This window comes from Hibiscus syriacus, unplaced genomic scaffold (assembly GCF_006381635.1).
Source record: "Hibiscus syriacus cultivar Baekdansim isolate YM2019G1 unplaced genomic scaffold, ASM638163v2 tig00111105_pilon, whole genome shotgun sequence".
NCBI lineage: Eukaryota > Viridiplantae > Streptophyta > Magnoliopsida > Malvales > Malvaceae > Hibiscus > Hibiscus syriacus.
The window spans coordinates 2,435,015-2,461,025 of NW_024062987.1; the positions used below are offsets into that span (position 1 = coordinate 2,435,015).

The following is a 26,011-nucleotide window of genomic DNA, read 5'->3' on the forward strand; positions in this document are numbered from 1 at the left end:
AATATACTTAACTCACACTAGGCCAGACATTACGTATGCAGTTCATTATCTTAGTTTATGCAACATCCAAAACAAACACATGGAAGCTGCTTTAAGAATTGTGAGATATATTAAGAAATATCACGGGCAGGATTTATTGTTAAAAGCAAATGACAAGTGGCAGTTTATTGCTTATTGTGATTCTGATTGGGCAGCTTGCCCGATGATTAGGAAATCGATTTCGGGATTTTGTATTAAGATAGGAGAATCCCTTATCTCTTAGAAATCAAAAAAACATAATACAGTGTCTCGATCTTCTGCTGAAGCATAATATAGAAGTATGGCAGTAGCGGCAGCTGAGATCGTGTGGATTAAAGGGTTATTGAAAGAAGTTGGGTTGCAAAACTTGCAACCAGTGAAGTTGTATATAGTGATAGTAAGGCAACAATTCAAATTGCAGCAAATCCTATTTATCATGAAAGAACGAAGCATATTGAAATTGATTGTCATTTCGTGAGAGAAAAAAATACAAGAAGGGCTTATTCAAACTAAGTACATCTCTACTACTAACCAACTAGCAGACATAATGACAAAGGCCTTGGGAGTTCAACAACACAACAATTTTCTTTCCAAGTTAGGGGTTAAGATGTGTTTCAACCCCCAACTTGAGGGAGAGTGTTGAGAGTTAGTTGTAGAAATTATTATTAGGAGCAATTTATTTTTCTGTTACAATTTAGGTAGGAAGATACATTGTTAATTTTGTGTATATAAACCCACAATATTATTATTAATGAAATATGAGGAATTTTTCAATCCTATATTCTTTTAACATGTCTAGCTACTCCAGGTATTAATACCAATTCTAGTTTCTTATTCTATCACAAACGGGATTTTTTTAAGGTCAAGTAGAAATGGACTTGGTAGAAAGATAATACCATTTGCCGAAAAGCTTAGTCGGGGTATTGCGGGGTATCATGCAGAATCTTTAGGTTGGTTGGAATATTAAAAGAACCAGGGAGTAATAGGGACGAATGTATCAAGCTATATCAACAGAAGAATGCCTGCCGCATTGTATCTAGGCAAGAGACGTGTAACAAGTGAGAAAGTATTGTCATTTTTCAAATGTTTATTGGCATTTAAAGAAATAAAATGAATTTTTGTATGGTTAGAAGGGGTGCAGCTCTAGACAACATTTACAAAGTTGTTAGATGGCATGAAATCCAATGAAATGAGAATGGTCAGACTGCCTAGGGAAGCAGAAAGGTTCAAATAAATAAATATCATTTTTGGGTAGTTCAGCCTCGGCCCTCGAATCACACAGTTGAGGCCCAACATACTACTTCCTCTGTCAGTTTTTTTTTGACCCAATAAGACAAATAATTTTATTAATTAGCCTAATAATATATATAGAAGTTTATTTCGAGATATACGATATTTATTATATTGTTCAACGAACTCATCACGTCGAGGTGATAAATTTATTTAAATAATATTTTTAATCAAACTCGTTATGTCGATGTGATGAGTTCTAATAAAAAATATATTTTTATTAAATTTTATCACATGATAAAAATTTGAATGAAAAATATTTTTTATTAAATTACCGCTTTCCCAGGGGAGTTGTGGGTCCAATTGTGCACGACGTTACAAATCAATTGCGTAGCTTCTCTTTCTTATATTGCATTATTGCTCCTGCACGCGTTAATTAGTGGATTAAACTAGTTTTCCTTAAACCCCCCTCCCCAAAAAAAAAAACTGCTTTAATAATTGAAATGTATTAATTTAATCCATATGAAGTGTTTTTAACCTTTTTTTTTTGAAGGATTAGCAAATAATATAAGAAAGAAACTGAAACATAACTAAATAATTCACAAATGATATATTAAGGGTAAACTACACGTTTAGTATCTTAACTATCACTTTTGTTCCATTGGATCACTCAATTATTTTTTGTTTCAAAATTGAAGCTAACGTTATGTTTTGGTTTTATTTTGGTCACCTATCGTTAAAAATTAATATTTTGACGTGTCACTATATGCTACATTGTCATTGATTTTTTTTAAAAAAAATGTCATATCGGTAATTCTGTTAATTTTTTACTGACGAATGATCAAAATAAAATCAAAAGATAACATTGGGTATGATTTAAAAAATAATAACAGTTGGGTGATAAAAACAGAAAAAAAATGATGGTCGAGGTATTAAATGTGTAGTTTACCATATACTAAATATATAATAAGTGATGTTATTAGAAATTTATATTAAAAAATTATGTATGTTTTTTTTTGTATAACCATCGATATATGATCTATTGATCAATTAATCTACATTGGGTACTGCACATGCGAGAGTGACATTCTCAACTCAATTTGCTCCATTCGTAAATGTCGGGATTCAAACTCCCCAATTTACGTAAGAGATTTAGTATACTTTGATATAATCATAGATTGGATTATGATTCCATTCAACATAAAATGAAAATATCTTTTAATAAATTTTAATAATGAATAAAAAATAGAATATAAATGAAATAAAAAAATAAGATAGTCCATGAATTCCATACGGATCATTGATTGGATATCAACAATTATTATGATTTATAAGAAGAATTTTAAGTTCATAGTTACCAAATCAAAAACATATCAATTAATATATAAATGGATATTAAATACAAAATAATTGGTTTTTGTAAAGAAAGAACCTTAAAAGAATAAAGTAAGAGTGGTTTGGCCTTTTGGAGCATACCCTGTACTTGTAGGGTGAATATACGGAGACCACGTAGACCTAGTTTCATCCGTTCGATTAGATCGCAATTGCGATCATAGGTTTAAAGATTCCGACAAGCGATGTGTTGTTCTAGTATCACATGCATTGACCCTTCTCTTGCTTCGCATTGTTGGCATGTATCCTGGGTCATCAAAGACAGAGGCCTTGTACCAAATCAATATTTTTCATCCTGGGAACTCTAATTCAATTAAGGGAATGATCACATAAAACAATATACCATTCTTAACACGATCCTTCCGAAGAATTTACCAGGAATTATTAGTATCGTGTTGAAGCAAGTAAATCAATATTAGTCAACAATGCATTATATATTTATTCTATTCTATCAACAACTCACCTAAATTATATAATATATGTATGTATATAATATTACATAAAACTGGTTGAGCACCACATATTACAAACCCCAGAAGCGTGATTCTTTGTCAAAACTTTGCAGCTGCCATGGCCGCAGGTCAGATAGCCTACACAGGGCAAGAAATCGCTCCGGCGGTGCCCATGTGGCTAAACAAAGGAGACAACGCATGGCAAATGACAGCATCGACTCTGGTAGGAATTCAGAGTATGCCTGGACTTGTGATCCTCTATGCCAGTATTGTGAAGAAGAAATGGGCAGTAAACTCGGCTTTTATGGCCCTTTATGCCTTTGCGGCGGTTCTGCTTTGCTGGGTCCTTTTATGTTACCGCATGGCCTTTGGTGACGAGCTCCTCCCTTTCTGGGGGAAGGGTGCTCCGGCTCTTAGCCAAAGCTATCTCGTTGGCCGAGCCAAAGTCCCCGAGAGAGTCGCCACCGACCCTCTTTATCCCATGGCAACGCTTGTGTATTTCCAATTCACTTTTGCTGCTATTACTCTTATTCTGCTCGCTGGTTCGGTTCTTGGTCGGATGGATATCAGGGCATGGATGGCGTTTGTGCCACTTTGGCTAATATTCTCCTATACCGTCGGAGCTTATAGCCTCTGGGGCGGAGGCTTTCTCTACCGATGGGGTGCCATCGATTACTCCGGCGGATACGTGATTCACCTCTCCTCCGGGATCTCCGGTCTCACAGCTGCATACTGGGTAGGCCCCAGGATCAAAAGCGACAGAGATCGGTTTCCTCCCAACAACGTCCTGCTGATGCTTGCGGGTGCCGGGCTGCTATGGATGGGATGGTCAGGGTTCAACGGAGGAGCACCGTATGCCGCAAACATCGACTCTTCGATAGCAGCACTCAACACAAATGTGTCCGCAGCAACTAGCATTCTCGTCTGGACATGTCTCGATGTCATATTCTTCGGGAAACCTTCCGTTATCGGAGCCGTTCAGGGAATGATAACCGGACTCGCTTGCATCACGCCTGGAGCAGGCTTGGTGCAATCCTGGGCCGCTATAGTCATGGGAATGCTTGCTGGCAGTGTTCCATGGGTATCCATGATGATCATTCACAAGAAATGCAGCTTGTTACAAAAGGTATGTCGACCGTACAGTACTCGTACTCATCTAATTCGACCAGCTGTTGGTTTCATCTCTTTTTCTCCATTGAAATTTATTCACATTAATGTCTAGAAAATAGAAAAGAACAAATTTAGGTAGCCGATTTTGACTTTGACAACACGTGGGAACTGAGAATTGTCCAAGGTCATTGAATTTAGGGGAGTACTGGTCCCAACAAAAAGGTTCACTTTTGATTTTTGATCCCACCACAATGACCAAATGCCATAAATGTTAAATCATCGCCTCAACTTGGAAATGATTTAATTATTTTTCCAGTCCCCTTCGGTGGTGGAATTCTGAGCACTTTTATTTATACCATATCATTAGCATAGCAGTTGATTGTTGACCATTATTTAGCACCCTAATGTTGAATCCATCAAAGTTATCTGATTGTCATGTTTTCACACTTTTGCATAATCATATGGCCACAGGTAGATGATGCTCTGGGAGTATTTCACACGCACGCGGTGGCCGGCTTGATGGGTGGTCTCGTCACGGGGCTACTGGCGGAGCCGAACCTCTGCAAGCTAATACTTCCGAGGGACACGAGGGGTGCATTTTATGGCGGGAACGGAGGGGTTCACTTCGCGAAGCAAATAGTAGCGGCCTTGTTTGTTATTGGTTGGAATGTAATGTCCACGACGTTGATTCTACTAGTGATAAGGCTGTTTATACCATTGAAAATGCCGGATAACCAGCTCGAGATCGGAGATGATGCCGTCCATGGAGAAGAAGCGTATGCTCTTTGGGGCGATGGAGAACAATACGACCAAAGAAAGCATGGTTGGCATGCCTCGGAGATGACTTCACCTTCGCCTTACGTCAATGGTGCAAGAGGAGTAACCATCAACTTGTAATTAGATGCGGATATGCATTGGTTTTGAGTTTCAGCTATGCCGTTTTGTATTATGTGATGAATTAGTTCAATTACTTTGTTTTATCATGCCAAATGTTGAACTAAAATTTTATTTATCGGCTGTAGAATATAATCATGGTTTTCAGAACCGGATCGGTTAGCGAACCGGTCATGCTACCGATTCACTGATTCAACCGGTCGGACCAGTCCGACCGGTTGGAAGAACCGGACGACGTCATAATTATATAAAAAATTAAATAAAAATATCAAAAATATTTAATAAAAAAATAATTTTTTATATCACAAGTCATATTCAAAGCAAATCATAATATATATAAGTTAAAAATCATAAAATCAAGTGAAACAAAATGATTCAAATTAACTATAACATAATATATAAAGTAAATCATATTAAATAATAAATATAATTATATAACTATAATTAAAAAATAAATTTGGGGTTAAAAAAATCATAATAAAATGATATTGTTTGGTTTAATTTTTTTTTAAAAAAAACAATCTCACATGGCTAACAAACATAGAAGAGCATCCCAAAAGTCTAAAGAGTAAAAATATGAGAACAAAACAATCCCACATGGCTAAGAAACATAGAACAACATCTCAACTAACTTCTATAAATAATAGAGGTAATTTGACATTCAAAATCATGAAGCCTTTTGGTGAGCATTGAGTAAACTATTTTTTCACTTTAATCAAGCTCGAATTTTAGGCTTCAATCGAGCTTCTAAATTTTTTTTAGTTCAAGCCTTTTCGAGTTCAAGTTTCAATATTATATTTCGAGTTCAAGTTGAACTTGATAATTTTTAGCTCGTGAGTTTGAGTCGAGTTGAGCTTACTTTTAAAGTTTTCAAGTTCGAGTCGAGCTCATCAATACTCGAGTTTGACTTGGCTCGTTTAACAAACGACGTCGTTTGATTTAAATTTTTTTTAAAAAAAACAAAATTGGCGGTTTTTTTTTTGTTTTCAACTGGTCTGGTTTGAACGATTCAGTGGTTCCGGCCGGTTCACTAATAGCGGTTCAATCGGTGTAAATTAAACTGGACTAGACAGCGGTTTCTGGTTGAACCGGCCGGTCCAGTCCGGTTTTCAAAACAATGAATATAATAGACTCACTAGTTTGCTCTCATGCATTTCAAGCTTGTCTCGTTACCCAAAAAAAAAAGAAAGAAAAACCTTTGCATCCATACTGGTATGAACTTAAAGGTATAAGGTATCCGATGCCGAAGTTGCAGCTGATGAGCAACTGCAGACAAGTTGCTGATACTAATAGAAACCGGATTGCTCTCTTTCAAACAAGTTGAAATTGATGTACCACGAGCATCCTCCAAATACTTCACCACACCAAATTGATGTACATGTACACAAATAGAGACGAAAGCATGATCTTATATTAGAAATAATCGACTTTTAAAATTTTAGTAAGACGAATTGATAAAAATCTAAGGACATGAACGAAATATATTTTTAATAAAATATACATAGAAAAATCTACAATATATTATAATTTTAAATTTCTATGGAAACGCCATCTGCGAACACCAATGACATTAAATCAAATTTAAAACTATATTGAACCATGCATACATTACTCCAGGATGAAACAAGACGGACACCACTAGATATTAACCGTAGGTTTCTAACCATTATTCTTCCCCCAGTCCTCGCTTCTACCGCTTCTCCACATCTTCTTCATCACCGGCTTTGTTTCGTTGAAACATTTCAGCCCATTATTCTTCGCCCAGTCATCGCTTCTGCGAACACAACAGATTATTCCTTCTACCAAATTCAAATGAAAATTTCATATTTTTGTTTTCTGTTCAGATGCTAACCTTGTGTGTATAGGGGATATAGTTGTGAAGAAAACGCGAGTTTTATTGGGATTTATGGTAGAATCAATCCAGTTGGCCCATGTCTTCAAACCGATTTGGTAGGGAACTGGTGTATCCAGCTCCGAATAACCTTCTTCACCGTTTGCGAATGAACCCCATCTGTTCTTACCTCCATGGGTACCAAATTAATACCTTAACCCACAAGGAACCGCTTCGTTGAAGAAGATTAAAGGGTTTTGTGCAGACAACTTACAGTGTTTAAGTCTGAGACCGTTCATCCACCAAACGTAAGTATTAAACGCAAGTATATCGGCTCCTTCCCAGTGTTTAGAGTGCTTGGCGACTGAATCAACTTCAACTATTCTCTTCTTCGGATCCAAAACGTCGATATCAGAATTCGATTAACCAAGAAACGGGGCCCAATAAAATTCGATGGTTGCATTATATTCCTGAAACAGGGAGAGAGAAAAATACGTTAGCTTTGTTTTCAAGTGATTACAACGCCCCTCAATAAAATTCAATACCTTAGCTTTGAAGATTGAACGAACTTTTCATAGGTTTCATAGACTTCTTTCCTGGAGGTATATTCCACTCAACCATGCAAACGAAAGATTCCCATTGATTTCTTTGCAGAGAATCACCCGCAAAGAGAAGCCTTTTGCCTCGAAGCTTTCTAAGTGCACGTTCTGGATCAAATCTTCACGGACAAAACAAAAAAGAACTGGTTTCAATTCCATGCAAGAATCAAAGCCATTTGTAAATTAAAAATTTTGTCACCTAGGCAGGTTGCAGTCGTGGGGCTGTCACTGCCAGTGATGGTAGTCGAAATCAAGGCGACCATTTTTGACGCAAGAGTATTGCCTGTCCAGGTACGGACAACTAGTATCGTTGTACAGTGGCTTGATAGAGCTGTTGAACACACACTTCCCTCGAGTAATATCACACTCTTCAGCGTCGAACCTGTCGTCGATTCGGTGTTCTCTAGGTTCTCCTCTACAGTTTTATGATCACCTGTCGGACAATGACAACCCAATATTACCACTAGTTTAGTACAATAAACAAAGGCCCGTTAAATTTTACTTACTAGGTTTTACAACAGCATCTCTTCTAGCACAGGGCTTGGATTTGAGAATGGGATTGGAAGAAATGAAAGTTAGTCTTTCTGTGTATAAAAGAGGGATGAATGCAAAAGCGCAGAGTATAACTGTGATAACAGAAAGAGGTAGCTTTCCTCTGTAAGCTTTCATCATCATGGTTGAAGGAGAGGCCGCAAAGCTCATGTTCTGTTTGGAGGGAAATTAAGCTGTGAGGAATTTAACTCAATGGTGTATGATGAGGTGGTATTTATTTTTGTTCATTTTTTTAACTTCTTGCGTTGTGTCTATTTTCACATCTATTGTTCATTTTTTTTAAGCTCAATATGTTTTTGTCTTTTTCCACAAAATTAATCAGATACATACGAGTTTTCGTCTAAATAAAAAAGAAAACTGCCTATATCCCCATTTTTATTACCAATGTACATCATTGATTAATGTGATCAGTTTGGAGCTTTTTGAAGCAGGTAAAAGTTTGATATGGTATAGTTTCCCATCCCAGCAAAGGAAGCTTGATGTGGACTCGTGTCAGCACAGTATCTTTCGAGGTCCCCAAATATTACATATACACAACATGTACATATATATCATTATATCATGCTGTTACACAATGAAGCTGAGAGGGAAAAATCCCAACAGTTGGAAATGACGTATTGTGAAGGTACAGTGTCAAGTTCTAATATAATAATATAATAACTCCACAAGACATATATGTAGTTATGTTATACGGCAGTTTAATATAAGATTAAAGAAAGATGATATCAGATATGTTAACCTAAAATGTTATTTTTTTCATAGGAAATGTTAATTTCGTTACATAAAATGAATATTCCTGATATTAACATTTTCAGTAGAAAAAATAACATTTTAGGTAGTGCCCGATATTAATATTTCTGGTAAAAAAAATTTTGGTAGCACTCTATCAAAAATGTTAAAAATATTAACATTTCTGGTAGAGTATTTTCTTAGCCTTATATTAGACTGTTTTTCCTTAGACAACCCATCCATTATAGAATTTGGACATGATATTCACACTTGTAATTTTTTTAGAGAGAAAACATCTCATCTTAATCCCATTTCCCCACCTCATTTTTTCTTCTTCTTTTCCTTTTGTAATTAGTTTCGTAGTACTATTCTTGTCTGTTTCCGTGACATCATTAAACAAGTTAGGAATTTGAGAGTGAAAAAATCAAAACGATATCAACGTAAAATAAGACAAACACAAGATACAACATTTAACATGTTTCAGCCTTGCCTACCTCCACGAGCATGATCTAATCCACTATAAACATATAGCACACAAAGTGTAAAAATATATGATATCACATGTATTCCAAAACCCGGTATAGATACCAAAAACTTATATATCCCAAAACACTCTTTCAATATCCTTACAAAACTATTTTTGTAATATAAACCTCAAAAGTTACAAAATTTCCAAAAAGGATTGTGTCTCTCCAAAATAATTCTCTCTCACATTCTCTAAAGGCTAAAGTATAATATTTATTTATAGAGTCAAAATTTCCATGAGAATTCTTGCCTAAAATAAATATTTACTTTACTAAATAAAGTCAATTACAAAGAAATCTTCAACTACTAGAATTACAATACAATCCAACTTAATTACCAATTATAATTTAGGTTAAATTATAACAAACAAGTATCCACTTATCATGTGTTATAAAGTTGAAAGAAAAAACAATTACTTCTTTGTAATCTACACCTTGACGTGAATTTTGAAAAGTACAAAGGTTTTGATACAAAACACTCAAATTCAATGAGAGACTCAAACTCAACAAAAAATAATTCTTCACTTCAACGAGCATGTTCTCTACCTCTTCCACAACATCCCTCAAAGGGGTAATCTTCAGTAATGAACATCAATCAAGTCCAAGCAATGCTCAAACTTGTTTGTAGGGAGCGGTTTGGCCATCATGTCTACAGGATTGTCATGAATGTTGACTTTGTTCACAATAATGTCACCTCAAGCAATTACATCATGCACAAAATAATAGCGAATATCAATATATTTCGTACCCTCATTAAATATTTGATATTTCGTTAAAAATGTAGAACTCCGTCAGTCACAAAACATCATACTGATATGAAGGTCTTCACCAAGTTCACCAAAGAGCCATTTCAACAGGATTGGTTTTTACAAGTTCAGTGATCGTCATGTACTTTGCTTCAATAGTTGACAAGGCAATCGTATAAATTAGAGTATCTTTCCAATTAATGGAACATCCTTTAACCGCAAAGACATACCCTGTAAGTGATCTCCTTTTATCAAGATCTCCCGTAAAATCATAATCTACGTACCCTACGACTCCATCTCTAGTTCATCCAAACTACAAGAAAACATCAATACAAATGCGAAGATACCTGAAAATCCATTTGACAACTTTCCAATGTTCTTTATCGGGATCCGACATGTATCTACTCACTAAACTAATTGTATACGCTAAGTCCAAACATGTACGAACCAATGTATACATTAGAGATTCCAATTCACACGAATATAGAACATGTGACATGTACTTTACCTTCACATATGATTTTGGTGAACAATCCGATAAAAGTCTAATGTGAGCTGCCATCGGAGTGCTCACAGGCTTAGCACTCATCATATTAAACCTGTGGAAGAACTCCTTCAATGTACCACTTTTGACTTAGGTATTATTTACCTGATTTTTTGTCTCTTTTAATTTCCATTTTGAGTATCTTCTTTGCTGGACTTAAATCTTTCATCTCAAACTCCTTATTAAGTTGGGTCTTTAACTGTCTAAACTCTTTTTTTATTATTTGTAGCTATCAATATATCATCAACATAAAGAAGCAAATATTTATATGTGAACCATCGTGACCATTTTTAAGTAAACACAACTATCAAAATTGATTCGCTTAAACTCAAGAAAAACCATAAAAGAATCAAACATCGTATACCATCGACTGGGCAACTACTTAACCCACAAAAAAGATTTTTTTCAGTGAATAAACATGGTCCTCCTTTCTTGAGAACATAAAATCCTCTGGTTGCTTCATGTAAATTTCTTCTTCAAGTTCACCATACGAGAGCGTTGTTTTCAAGCTCAAGGTCTTGTAAAGCAACTATTCCAAGCAAAATTCTAATAGAAATATCTTTTTACTATTAGAGAAAACACATAATTAAAGTCAATTCCTAGGATTTGGCCGAACTCCTTCGTAACCAATCTTGCATTGTATCTAGACTTTTCAACTCCCAAAATTCCTTTCTTCTTTTTATACACTCACTTACACTAAATGGATCATTTTTCGCAACAAAATTTCAATAAATTCCAAGTGTCATTCTTGTGAGGTGACTTTATTTTCCCATGCATAACGATCATCCACTTGTCTGAGTTTTTGCAGCTAATTGCCTCTGGATAGGATGATGGCTTTTAGTTCACATTAATGTCTTTCGCAACACTAAAAGCATGCGAGACTAGATCAGCCTTTGCGTACCTATGTGGTCACTTGATTTCTCTCTTGTGTCTATTCTATGTAAGAGACGACGGTGGATCAGACTGTTGCTAAAGAGTTATATTCTATCTGAGTATGTCAGATGTGAATCCTGTTTCAAACTGAATTTTCATCTTCTTCTATGTGATCTTTGATTCTTATAAATTCTTGGTAGTTTCATTAAGGGGTAATCTTCGCAACATAGCATATTCATCAAATATCACATATCTGCTAATCACCATCCTTTTAGTTTCGGGACACCACAATTTATAGCATTTTACTCCCAATTTATATCTTACAAAGATGCACTTTATGGATCTAGGCTATAATTTACCATTGTTTACATGAGTATACACATGACAACTAAATATCTTCAAATCAAAATAATTCGCAGGCTTACCAGACCATACCTCTTGCAGAGTTTTTTTGTCAATGGCCATGAACAAATACATGTTAATTAGAAAACATACGAGTGAAGTGGCTTCAACCCAGAATGACTTCGATAGACCAACATTAGAGAGCATACAACGAACTCTCTCCATTATCATTCTATTCATCCGTTCAACAATGTCGTTTTGTTATGGCGTATGACGAACCGTCAAGTGTCTCACAATCCCTTATTTCTTGCATAGCTCATTATTTCTTCAAATTTAAACTCTAAATCATTATCAGTACATAGATATTTAGCATGTCTTCCAATATATTTCTCAATCATTGTCTTCCAGTTCTTGAATGTGGTAATCTCATCACTTTTCTGCTTCAGAAAAATTACCAAACCTTTCTAGAATAGTCATCAATGATTGTCAAAATGTAGTTTGCAGCTCCATGAAAGGAAACTTTAGATGGTCCCCATATATTAAAATGAACGTAGTATATGGTACCTTTCTAATTGTGAATCCCTTTGACAAATCGGATTCCCCTTTGTTACCAAACACGTAGTGGTCATAAAACTCTAGGTTGTAAATTTATTAACCATCAATGAGACATCTTATACTTAACTCTGGCATACCAAGTTCACTCATATGCCCCATGCACATATGTTAATGCTTGGTTACATCTTCCTCTGACAATGCGGATGATGTAACAACAACATCACCAGTAATCGTAAACCCTTGGAAAACGTAAAACCTTTCATTCTTTTTCTCTGCCTTCATCAAAACAAGCGAACCCTTGCTAACCTTCAAAACTTCACCTTCAACAAAGTATTTATACCATTTCGTGTCCATAATACTTAATGAGATTAGATTACGTTTCAATTCTGGAACATGACGAACATCACTCAAGGTTTTGACAATGTCATCATGTATCTTGACTTTGACACTGTTAATTCCTGCAATCTTACAAGATGAATTATTACTCATCAATACAATATCTGTTAACATAGCTTCATAGGTCACAAACCAATAGCGATTGGGACACATGTGATAGGCACACCCAGAGTCAAAAGTCTACTCCTCGCTCTTATTTGCATTGTCATTAGAAGTCACTAGAAGTTCGTACTCTACATCTTCTATAACATTCATAACGTCCGGTCTCTTTGTAGAATGTATCTTATTTTGCGACTTGTAACACTTTGTTTTAATATGACCTATTTTTTTTACAAAAACGACAAGTTTTACCTCAATTATATGATTTGATTCACCCTTTCCTTTACTACCAAAAGAGCACTTGCCTTTTCTTCCAAGATTTGAGCTAGTCGATCCATGCACCACGAGACCCTCTGCCTAGGGCTTGGAACCAGATACAAGATGCTTCATCTTATCGAACGAGTGCAGGGCATTGTATACCTCTTCAAAAGTTGAGGGTTTCACGATGGTACAAAGATTGCATCTCCGAAAGATGAGTAGGAAGGGGGCAGTGAACACAAGAGGATCAGTCCTAAATATTTTTTTATCATACTTCACTTCTGAAGTCTCTATATCAGAGACAGTTTCTTTGAATTTGGTTAGGTGCTTTTCAAGAGGTGAATCAACCTTCCACCGACTTGAGCAAATAAAGACGCTACTTTAGGTACAACTTGTTGGTTAACGGTTTCTACATGCATAGTTGCTCTAACTTTACCCATAACAAAGCAGTTTACGATTCTTACGCTTTTCCTCATTCATCTATTGTGTTATAGGCTTCTCATCAAGTCCTCTAGATCTAATTGTACAAGAGCATTCTGAATCTTCATCTGCCATAGTGAGAACCTGATGTTTTGATCCAATAACAGAATATCATACTTTATTATTGTCATAATTTTGAATCCGAAGCTCTGATACAAAAAGATTTTGGAGAAAGAAAAACTTGATATCTAATACTTACCCTTAGTATCTATTTATAGGAATATATACTTGATTATAAAGAAAACTTATAAAGTAGGAATCTACTTAAAGTATATTTTCTACATAAAAGAAAAAAATAAAGTTCTACTTTTAATCAAACTAGATTTCTTACTTTTTTCAATTAATTTAATTAATATGTGTCACTTTGAATTTGAATCAAACACAAACCGTAATCTCTCCAAAGCACCCTTGGTAAGTTCATATTGTCCAAATTGGGTATACATTAATTTATGGTAAAAGCTGATACTCCCACATTATTAATTGTAATCTACGAACCCACATGCTTAATTCATGAGCTGGTAAATGCTTAACAATTTGGAAAAGGCAATGGGATGGTAGGAAACATTACACAAATTTGCCTATCTTTATAGCTACCAATGCATCTCCAAATGCAACCATTTTCAAACCCAGGAGGCCCCAATGGTTGATTTCGAAACAAGAACCTACATGAAATGAAAAGTAACAGCAAGATCGTCAATCGAAATGCAAAATATAAAGCACAAATGGAAGGTCCTTGTACCGAAAATAAAAATAATCACTATTGTGTGGCTTGAAAATGAAATAAACCTATTTAGGTTATTTTGTGTCACATAATTACATCAAATCACGAGAGACAACAGTCCTAGAAAGAAAAGAAATAAGTGGGTTTTGTCTGATAGCCTATCTGGCTGATATTTTACTCGATCACCATTCCATTTTTAATCATTTGTTTGAAAACCAAGTTTGGTGTGTTCATGAATTGTTAAAGGAAATAATTAACGCTGTGGTTAAGGAAATGTCGCAATTTGCTCAAATAGTAGAGAAGGCAATGATGCTGTGGTGCTGCAATTTGCTCCACGGATCACGCCCTCATCGTCCTTGCTAAGCAAAATTTTTTAGTGATTTCTTTTGGTTGCAAGCACTTATTGTTATTATTATTTGAAAAACATTTATGTAACACCTTATATTTGTATATGATCACGAATGTTAAAAGAACATATAAATTACGATTGTGGTCATATTTTAAGACGTGTTGTGTTCATTGTAATTGCAAATATAACAAATGTTATTGGTCATTGCATATCGTGATTGTGAATTTTTTTAAATGAGTTGATTTAAAAAATGAATTTTTATTAAAAAATTAAAATAGTTGAATAATAGCAGCTGTTGGTCACTCCCGTTAAATTACGATCGTGACTCATTGCTATTGATGTGATTCCATTGTTTCCCTTGACACCACTATTTTTTACGATAACAGTTCCATACGCCGCAGAAACTACGATATAAAAACCGCTATTTGATTTTCCAATGAACTTGTTAACGAACATGTTCACATATAAATGAATATGTTCGTAAGTATTGAATGAACAATTAATAATACCTTCAAAAGTAAATGAAGAAACACGAACACAATGTTAAAAATTTAAACAAACATAAATCAATCAATAAACAATCAAATACGAATATAACTATATTCGTTCCAGCTCGATTTTACACCCCTTATTTTCATTGAGATTTATAGCAACGAGGGTTATTACTTGCCTCACTTATAAGCAAAATAATAAAACTTATTAATTAATGTTTCAAATATTCATTATTACACTTGCTACATCATATGTGCTTCATTAATATATAACGAAGCTTATTACATTTACACAACCTACATAAAGTTCATCCAAATCCCAAATACACAGTCTACCCTTGAGAGAAGAGAGCCGATGATCACAGACGGCTGTGCTTGCTCGTTGCGGATGCCTTAAAGCTGGCAATACCAGTGATTTCCCTACCAGTTACCAAGGAGTTGATGTCATACGTGCCTTCATATGTATAAATTGGTTCCAAATCACAGAATGCCTGACACCAGAAAAGAAAATTGAAAACTCAAATATGTTTCTTGAAGGAATTGACCGAAGTGTTTTTGTTTGGAGAGCACAGAATGAGAACCTTTCCAACAAGAAAATCAGCCAGAATTCCATTGCCACCGAGCAATTCCCGACCAAGAGCGACTGTCTCTCTTGCCCTCAATGTGATCCATGACTAGTTACCACAAAACTTGTCAGAGCTAAAGCAATTCAGATTGAAATCTCGTATGAAATTTTGCAGGTTTCTAAATCTTAAATGTTTATACCTTTCCCAAGCTGGCATGACCGGGAGTCATTGTACCCTTATCATACAATTTGCAAAGGCGCCAACCAACAAGGGTCATTGCTTGAATATTACCTAGCATTTGAGCAAGTTTCTGCTGGTTAATTTGAAATGCTGCCAATGGTGCTCCAAACTGATTCCTCTCCTTCAGATACCTACACATCAAAGCAAATGAAGAATAAGGTCATCTCGTAAGCTCGACATGTCACAGCTTAAATTGCGGATAACAGCACCTATGCAATACCTCAGACACATGTCATAGACACCCATCGATATGCCAATAGGTTGCCATGCAACCATTACTCGTGAAACATCCAGGACCTGCTTGTGCACGGTGGCAGATCATATAGTTTGCATGAATAATGCCTATAATCCGCTGACTAGCAAGCAGAAAGATTAGATTAAATGTTATCATTATCTCAGAGGTTATTTGGACAAACCTTGCTTGTATCTAGAAATGAGTTCAGACCAGGTAATCTGTCCTCATCAGGAACAAAGACATTCTTTAAGAGAATATCACCATTTTGAACCATTCGCACTCCAATCTTGTTTGCTATTTTGGTAGCTGTCAGTCCAGGGGTATCCTTCTTAACAATATATCTGAAACAGAATTCAGAAGCATCCAAATTTAAGGAAAAAGAGCGGGTAGTGACTAGCAAGCATTCCATTAGATGACTTGTGTGTGCAAGACCAAATGCTAAATTCTTTTCAATGTCAAGTGTTATTTCACTTGCCCGTTTATCTGATTAGTTGTGGTATTCCTGGCAAAAATGACCAACACATCTGCAAAAGTACTGTTTCCTATCCAGCGTTTTTGTCCATCAAGCATCCAACCTCCCTCTACCTGAAGATTCAATACAACAGCAAATACGATACACGATATATCAGAAAATTAAGAATGTTTCGCAGTGATTGTAATTGTAATCTGCTATACTAAAATGACAAGCGAAAACCAATCAACAAGGTTAAGGACAGACCTTTCTTGCAGTTGTATTCACATGACTAGCATCACTTCCATAGTCAGGCTCAGTCAAAGCCTAAAGAGAAAACAATAAAAGATTTAGCGTTTTAAAGCTGATGAACGATACAAAACCCTAAACCCAAAACGTTAATGCCAGAAAGAAATATGTACCCAACAAGCTATCGTCTTTAACTGTGCCAAAGGAAGTAAATACTTCCGCCGCTGTTCCTCCGACCCGAATGATGCTATTCATGATGTTCAGGCAATTAATGTTGGATCATAATTTCTTAGTTATCTAAGAACAAATAAATCAAGAAGTGTGACATAAATTAATATGTAGAGGAAAAGCAAAGTTGATCCATAGATCTCACCAATAGAAAGCATGCCTACAGAATGCACCAATAAAAAGGTAGAGACACTTGCATCAACTCTAGCAACCTCTGCATTTGCAATTGCACTAGTAGTGACAGAGAGACCAGGGCATCCAGGACCCTGCATGTTACAAATGACCAAACATCATACTCATTTTTTATTTGCATTTCAATAAAGAAGGAAATCGTTTTTTTTATTTAAAAAAAAACTAAATATTAGAATAGGACCAACCTTGGTAGTATATCCAGCAATCCCAAGATGAGCAAGTTTGGGAACAATTTCGAATGGAAACTCAGCCTTCTCCCAATACTGGGGAGAATTGTTCAAATCAGTTGATTTGTTGGTAAACAAGTAAAAGGAGATAAAAAGCAATTATCCCTAAAATTCACTGCATTCAGCTGTAATCTTATACCTCCGCCATTATAGGAGCAACTTCATTTTCCATGAACGCTCTTACTTTCTTTCTAAGCATCTGCTCCTCAGTACTCAGTAGATCGTCGAATTGATAATAATCAGAAACTGTATATTTTTCCCCAAGAGCAAAACAGGCATGTAAATAGAAATAAAGGCTTCCCGTTTGATAACAACAAAATGCAAAAGTCAAACCCCATCAAATGATCTACCAGTCCACAACCAATAGTTGTAAGCAATACAGATAATAATGAATGGGAAATGAATACCAGAGGGAGGAAAAACAGAAGCCGGAGTTGCTTGTGGGAATGCAACCGAGACATCCAAAGGCGGTGAGTTGAAATAAGAAGGCTTTTCATTTTTGTCTGTTTCATCTGTGGAGACATCGAATATATTTTACCAAAAGCTTAAACAACATAAGAAAGATTAAGATCGAACAGAAATAAAGAAATAAAAAGATAGAAGAAAAAGACGAACCTTGAAAGTTGGAGGAAAGTGGCATAGTGACCAAGTGAGATTTTTTTCTGAGAAGAAAAGAGATATATTTGGGATAAGAACAGAATGAAGGAGGAGGAGGAGGATAGATGACACACGTAGATTTAGGGTGTTGGGTCCTGAAAAGTGAAAGAAGATAGAGATGAAATGGGAACGTCAGTTAATGATTTTGGAGCGATGGGTTCTCTTTGCCATTTGAAGAAGATGGATATTGCACGCAAGGACAGCTTGGTTGGTAAAGCAAGTAACGATTAAATGATGACACGATATGTGTTTGGGATCAACACTAATTAATTAATGAGAAAACTATATGTTTAGTACCTAAAGTACCACTTTTGTTCCGTTTTAATACATAAACTTTCAATTATTTTAAAATCATACCTAATTTGTTTCATTTTATTACCCTATTTTTAACTTTTTGTTTCATTTTAGTACTTAAGTTTTTAACGATGGGTGCTAAAATGAAATAGAAAGTAAACTTTATATATGCTTTTGAAAAATTGAAAGTTTAGGTATTGAAACGGAATAAAATTGATAGTGTAGGTACTAAACATGCAGTTCACCCTTAATTAATTTATGATTATTCAAATGTATTAAAATGAGTTCTAAAAAAAACGTAATATTAAAATGAGAATTTATAAATTTCGAAATATTGATTCGATTTCATAATGTATAAGTATTATATATGTAGGGATTTTGAAGAGAAATTTTAGGTGTCAAGGATAATATATTTTTATTGGATCATGTGTATTTAAATAATTTCATATTTCAAAAATTTAATTTAATTTTTAAAATATTTAAAAATTTATTTAAATTAAAACAAAACATATGTCATCATAGGAGTATCTAGAGAGAGCCAATAAAAATATTATATATATGCAGAGATGCAAAAAGAATCTTGATAGGTTAAATGATTATCAAAATTTTAACATTTAAAATTAATATAATACTAATAAAATTATAATTTACTCTTGTAAAACAGATATTATAATTTAAGATAAAATATTCAACTAATCATTAAATTAAATATTATCAATTTAGTCATTCAACTAATCTTTCATTTTTCTATTTGTTAAAGGTATAGTCTGTTTTGTTTCCCGCCCAATAAGTGGAAGACATGAATTTAGCCCATTGTTGCATAAGCCTTATATAGCCTGAGAGACGGATGGCTTCTTCTTCTTCTTCTTCTTATTCTTGATGTGTGGGGCAAGTTTAGTCAATTATTAGTTGATTACCTCTGTCCGCATCAACTTGGGTTTCTTATGAACTACCGAATCTAAACTAAGGGAAATTGAGGCAAGAAAAAAAAAAGTGTGGCCGTTGCTGCATTTTAAAGTTTTGAGGCTTCGTTGTACACAGCTACAGAGAGACGGTCTTCATCAGGCAAGGCAATGCATTAATTAACTCTTAAGAGCTTCATCTCCATATGCACAAATCGAGTGTCTGTTTTCTGCATCAACTCCTCCTTTCTTTTAGGGTAAGCAACTCAAACAGAGCCTTGGCCTTGTCTTGTATGCGTCTCTAACTTGCACACGAAGAGCATTCCAGAAAAATAACAATAATAAATTTCCGACATAAAAGTGACGTTGGGATCTTAATACGTCACATTAAATCCTCCTGCCTTTTTACTAAAAAAAAAATCACTCAAATATTATAATATTAACTGTCAAATTCTAAATTTTATCAATTCAACACTTTTTTATAAGACGTGTTACGTGAAACACGCCTTTATTTAAGTGGACCAAATACTAATTCCTTAAAGCGCGTCTTTTAAAAAAATTGATATGACATTACATTACATGAAAAGATACATCTCAAGATATGTGCCTTCCAAAATTTACATCAAATTCACTAAAAGCATTTAAAAAATATATTTTAAAAAATTGAAAAATAAAACTATAAATTAATATTATAATTTAATACATATTAGTTCCATGAGTTAAAGATTTTAATGGGATTATTTTATATAACATATAGTGTTTATGTTATGTTTATTGACAATGTGATATAAAAGTTAAAATGTATATTCCTTAACTTTTTTTTATTTCTATATCTAATGAATCTACTTATACAATATTGTTAAATTATATTATGTTAATATTTATTATTAAGGTTTATATTAATTAAGATTTGATATTTTTTATATGTTAACATATTTAAATAATTATAGATTAATATTTATTATTAAGGTTTATATTAAATTAACTTTTGAAATTGATATATATCAAAGGGAAATCGGTATACACATGTAAGATCGAATATACAATTAATTATATTCGGGCGGCTCAAACGCCTTAAAATATTGTATGTTCTTTTGTTTTAAATCTAGGTTATGAGATAATGGGTAGTTTTCATGTAATTTATTTAATTATATATTTTTGTTGTAGTAATTTGAGATGTAATAAGCTACAAGATATTCTTCTTTCTGAAATTGGTGAGCTTAAGAGTCTAACACATATGTAAGCAGCACCTGGAAGTATTTTTTTTCACGCTATGATAATCAAGATTGTTGCTTCCTACTAAGCGGAAAATTGATTAAGTATAACGGAAGATCCTGAAGAAGCTTGCGAGTCTACTAGAGCTAAAAAGATTACGAACTGATTTCTAATTAATATAAACCTTAATAATAAATATTAACATAATGTAATTTAACAATAGTATAGAAGTAGATTCATTACATATAGAGATAAAAAAGTTAAAGGAATACAACTTTCAACTTTTATCCCACATTGTCATGAAGCATAACCTTAATACTCTAATATGCCTATATAAATTAATCTCATTAAGCTCTTCGACTCATGGAACTAATATGTATTAAATTATGATGTTAGTCTCTATAATTTTATTTTTCAATTTTTTTTAAAGTATGTTTTTTTTAAAATGATTTTAAGAAATTTGATGTGGACCTTAGAAGGCTAACCTTTGAAACACATCTTCCCAAGTGGTGACATATCATAAAGGATGTTAGATCAATAAAATTTGTATAAATGGTATATGATATGTAATATTATAATATTTGAGTTATTTATGGGTAAAAATGCCAAATCCTCGTGGTTAAATCACAAATTGTAATAGAATGAAATAAACGTGTGCTCAAACAACACCCTTATTCTATTTCTAAACTATTTTTTAATTCATCTGGGTGTCTAACGTTATAATGTTACCACTCTAGATGTTTAGGCCATAACCGTCGTTATAAAATCCCGTTAAGAGACAAGTGTCATAATCTTAAAATTTTGAAATATTTTTATTTTTCTTAAAAAACGTAAAAGTGTTTTATTTTTGAAAAAGCCCCCATTTTTTCTAAAATATAAAAAAACACAAAATCTTAAAATTTCTTTTTCTAATCCTATTAACTCCAATCGTCGGTCATCTCTGACCACCCATTCGTCGGCGATCGACCACCAATACGTTGCCTACCACCTAATGAACGGTCACAAACCTTATCATCATCTTAAAACACAAAATTCACAAATCTCTAAATTTCAATCTCTAATCCCTAAAATCTCAAATACTCAATCCCTTAAATTTGATCGTGATAATTGGTCATTTAACCGTATGTGATAATCGATTGTTTGGTCAGTCATTTAATCGGTCGTTTGGTCCTTGGCTATCGATGCAGAGAGTTGGGGAGGGAAGGGGGAAAGGGTGGGACGCAGGGGAAGGTTTTTTACTTCTTATTTTTTAATAATATTTTTATTTTTAAGAAAATTAAATTTCAAAATTTTGATATTATGATACGTTTTACTTAACGGGGTTTTATAACAGCGGTTATGGTCGAGGCACCTAAAATGGTAACGTTTGTAACGTTAGACACCTGAATGAGTAAAAAAAACCATTTAAGCACCTATTTGAGAATAAGGGTATAGTTTTGGCACTTTTTTTTGTATTAAGCCATGCTTTAATTAATGAAGTTCAAGTCGTATATTGAATTTGAGTTATTGTGTGTATGTAGAAAATTCTCGTTAATAGATTTATCTAGAACTAATAATGTCTAGAACTAAATATTGGTGTTTTAAATGTTCACTTTCTCGGTGTATATTCTATTATTCTTTAAACGTTTATTAATGTCTATTTTCATGATATAGTTGTTTATATGCTCTTATTACACGTTTGTTTATTTATTTTTATTATAATTTGTCGATGATTATGTATATATAGATTTTTTTGTCATAATTTGTTAATAAGTAAAATCGTTAACAGAATAATATATCATATTGATTATCTAAATCTCAACGTTTATATTAACATCGTGTCTAGTTTTGAATGGAGATAATCAAATTATTATTAGTTTAAGGGGCGGATGCATATAGCTCTTTATGGGGCCAAATGTATACTCATAATTTTAGATTAATTAGTAAATATGGTTCAATATAATAAGAGAAGAAGAAAAAATAAAAATAAAAATTGTATAGCCATTATGTTGAAAAAATAGAATTAAAATTTTGTGATCCTATTTATAAATTTATAGATCCGTCATTGATTAATTTCTAGATTTTTTTAAAAGATAAAGCATATATTCAATTGAAGGTTTTATTTATTTTTTTCACACTCTTTGAGATTCTATGTTGGAGTTATATTATTTTGTTATACGGTATACGTTATTTTTTTATTTATAAAAAATCTAATTTATTATTAAAAAGCAAGTCAAAAGCAAGATGCACAAAAATTTTCTTCATGAGAATCAAAGCTGAAAATTATCGTAACAGATCAGACAAAAACGTTCTTTAACTAAACAATGTGGCAATCTCAGTCTTTCAGATCAAAATATACAAATTCAGATCTTCTTGACGAGAGGAAATTCAAACAAGAATAAAAAAATAAGTATTTGTGTCGTTAATTATTTATCAGGGAGAATCAAAATCAAAAGGCTTAATATAAAAAATAAGTGTCTAAAGAATGTATAGAAAAATATTTTAGTGCCTAAAGAATTTTTCGTTAAAAATAGGTATCTAAAGTTTTTTTTCGTTATATTTTTATGTATATACCGTTAAAAAAACCGTTAAGTGACACGTGTCACGTTAATATTATTTTAAAATAAAATATTATTTAAAAAAATATATATTTTTAAAATAAACGTGACACGTGTCACTTAACGAGTTTTTTAAACGGTAGACACTTAAAAGTGTAATGAAGAAAATTTAAGTACTTATTTTTAACGAAAAACTATTTAGACACTAAATTATTAACTTTAAATATAATTTTGACACTTATTTTTATATTAAGCGAAATAAAAATACACAAGTTTCTTCCTGCACTAATTTTGTGATAAAAACGTGAAGACACAAATCGATTCTAATTTTTAATTTAATTGATGAAAGATGGTGAAGACACAAATCGATTCTAATTTTTAATTTAATTGATGAAAGATGATCAGTCCTCAACAACTAAGTAGAGAAACAATCGGAAAACATTAGTTATTAATTAGGACGTAGTTCATGTCGGCCTAAATCTACATCACAACCATTCATGTCTGTTGGCAGCAAGAAGTTGCCAATTCCCGCGTGAATTTCATTTTAATGAAAACCCAATCGTTTGGACAGCAGCGCTCACCTCTCTTTGTTTTTATATACCAATGAATAAAAGATTATTACATGTTTAGATGATAAGATTGAATATCCATTCTATGAACTAAATTCTTTTAACTTTTAAATCCTCTTTATTATTATTGTGGAAAAGCTGCTCTAAACCCTCACTCCTTACACGTCATATATAGGTGTGATATCGCACTTTCCACACTCACAAATAACCGCTCAATATCTCACCTTCTGAAAACGAGATACCGACCTTTGTTTCTTTGAACACCAAAAAATAAGGTTGTCACCAATATATACACAATAGCAAACAGATGGACGATCATCCGAATTGCTTGCTCAATCCGCATCCGAAAATGCACGAATCGAAAGATCACCTCCAGAAGCACGAAACAATAATCCATAATCAATAGTGCAACTTAAGTAACGTAAAATTCATTTGACGGCTAACCCATGTAACTCTCACGGTTGGTGCATGTATTGAGTAACACACCTATGGCTGTAAATGAGACGAGATAGATCGCAAGCTACTTGAGATCAACTCGATCCATGCTCGATAAATACACGGATCGAATGGACTCGACTAGAGCTCGACTAGAGTTCTTAACGAGCCGAAACAAACTACTTGATATTCAACTCGAAAAGCTCGTGAGTAGCTTGAAAATATAATATATTAAAATCTTCTTTTTTTAAATAAATTATTAATAATATTAACATTTATGTATTGATTGTTTTTTAAAAAATACAATAAGATTTTCATGTATTTAAGATTCAGATTCGAGTTTAAGTTTGGGGCTTCAATCGAGTTAAGTTTAAGATTTTTTTTCATTTCGAGCATTTTCGAGCTGCTCACGAGCTTCAGTTCAGGATTTCGAGTTCGAGTCGAGCTTGAAAATTTTAAGCTCGCGAGTTTTCGAGTCTAGTCGAGCTCTATTTCAGAGTTTTCGAGTCGAGTCGAGCTCAACAATACTCGAGCTCGACTTGGCTCGTTTACACCCTTAAACACACCCCACACTAAAAGAAATATCAAGTCGCGTGTGACTAAGATATAATAATCCACCCACAACACTGTGATACACTTGAGGATTATCAAGAGGTCTACCACCATCACGAGACAACTTGGGAGATGGTAACATAGGCGTAGGAGCCGACCGAGCATCCCCAATCTCTACAAGTTCCAACAACTCACGAATATATTTATGTTGGCTTAAAAGTAAAGCACCGGGACATCAATCAACTTCAAGACCAAGAAAAAACTCAACTCGACAAGATCTTTTAAAGAAAATTCTTTACCAAGCATAAGAACAGTCTCCTCAGCAAGATCATCACAACTCCCAGTGATGACTATATCATCAACATAAACATGAATATAAACACACCGACTACCATCACGTTTAATAAAAAGTGACACATCAACTTGAGTACCAACAAATCCATTGCAAAGTAAATAATCACGAAGCTTAACATACCAATTTCGAGGTGTCTGATTTAAGCCATAGAGAGCCTTTTGCAACTTACACACAAGATATTCATCATTGACCGAATCTTGTTCAAACCCGGGCTATTGAACCATGAAAACATCCTCAACCAAGTCATCATTAAAGAAAGTGTTGTTGACATCTACCTGAAGAAGCTTCCAATTATTGTGAACAGCTAAGGCCAATACAACATGAACCTTTGACGCCTTCACAACCGGACTAAACGTATCACGAAAATCATGATCCGAAACTTGCGCAAATCCTTTCGCCACCAATCCCGCCTTATAACGAGCAAAAGAATCATACGTATTTTTCTTTACGCGGAACAACCAATTGCAGCCTTATTTTCAGGTAATGGTACTATAGTCCACGTACCATTTTTAATAAGAGCATCATATTCGTCCAAAACTGCTTGCTTCCATTCAGGAGACGCAAGAGCTTGTCGTATCGTTGTCGGTTCAATGTCCACACTATTTGCTTCCACCGCATGAAACACACGTAGCTTAAACACGCCAGCTTTACCATGCGTTATCATAGAATGATTATTAACTACCACATTCATGGGCACATGAATCGAACCAACAATCCCATTCTCACCAGGAGAGTCGACCACGTCATGATCTTGCCTTTAATTTGTGATATCATCACCAAATATATGCCCAGATGTGTTTAATACACCTTGAGCATTTGGCTCAATTACACTAACATCATCATGAGTTTCATGAGTAGGTGCACCTCACCCAAAGCATCATCACACAATACACCAGTAGCCAAAGGTGCAGCCATTTCACAC

The 26,011-nt window shown here is 34.0% G+C and overlaps 2 protein-coding genes, 1 long non-coding RNA gene and 1 pseudogene across 3 annotated transcripts; 2 read left to right on the forward strand and 2 right to left on the reverse strand.

Annotated features, from left to right (window-relative positions):
• Positions 1-3,195: 3,195 nt before the first annotated feature.
• LOC120154192 (ammonium transporter 2-like) lies at positions 3,196-5,192 on the forward strand. The gene is made up of 2 exons (XM_039166011.1): positions 3,196-4,218; positions 4,674-5,192. Exons 1-2 carry the CDS (start codon positions 3,211-3,213, stop codon positions 5,097-5,099), a joined length of 1,434 nt encoding a protein of 477 aa, XP_039021942.1. The 5' UTR covers positions 3,196-3,210; the 3' UTR covers positions 5,100-5,192.
• Positions 5,193-6,755: 1,563 nt separating this feature from the next.
• Positions 6,756-8,246, reverse strand: LOC120154123 (annotated as a pseudogene).
• Positions 8,247-8,747: 501 nt separating this feature from the next.
• On the forward strand, positions 8,748-17,484 carry LOC120154203. The gene is made up of 3 exons (XR_005518859.1): positions 8,748-8,758; positions 13,592-13,593; positions 17,247-17,484. It is a non-coding gene; the product is annotated as an uncharacterized LOC120154203 (long non-coding RNA).
• Positions 15,370-18,294, reverse strand: LOC120154202 (acyl-coenzyme A oxidase 4, peroxisomal-like). The gene is made up of 13 exons (XM_039166022.1): positions 18,189-18,294; positions 17,981-18,085; positions 17,713-17,819; positions 17,532-17,609; positions 17,300-17,420; positions 17,100-17,173; positions 16,945-17,004; positions 16,702-16,811; positions 16,408-16,567; positions 16,212-16,288; positions 15,951-16,122; positions 15,767-15,859; positions 15,370-15,676 (listed from the first exon to the last, which is right to left on the reverse strand). The coding sequence occupies exons 1-13, from the start codon at positions 18,211-18,213 to the stop codon at positions 15,545-15,547; spliced, it is 1,314 nt and encodes a 437-aa protein (XP_039021953.1). The 5' UTR covers positions 18,214-18,294; the 3' UTR covers positions 15,370-15,544.
• Between the last annotated feature and the right edge of the window lie 7,717 nt (positions 18,295-26,011).

Excerpts from the sequence above, each read along its gene's own strand:
- LOC120154192 (XM_039166011.1), top strand. The coding sequence starts at position 3,211 with ATGGCCGCAGGTCAGATAGCCTACACAGGGCAAGAAATCGCTCCGGCG. Across the intron at positions 4,219-4,673 it reads AATGCAGCTTGTTACAAAAG|GTAGATGATGCTCTGGGAGT; the intron begins GTATGTCGACCG and ends ATATGGCCACAG.
- LOC120154202 (XM_039166022.1), bottom strand. The coding sequence starts at position 18,213 with ATGCCACTTTCCTCCAACTTTCAAG. Across the intron at positions 16,568-16,701 it reads ACAACTAATCAGATAAACGG|ATATATTGTTAAGAAGGATA; the intron begins GCAAGTGAAATA and ends ATTCTGTTTCAG. Across the intron at positions 15,677-15,766 it reads CTGATTTTCTTGTTGGAAAG|GCATTCTGTGATTTGGAACC; the intron begins GTTCTCATTCTG and ends TTCTGGTGTCAG.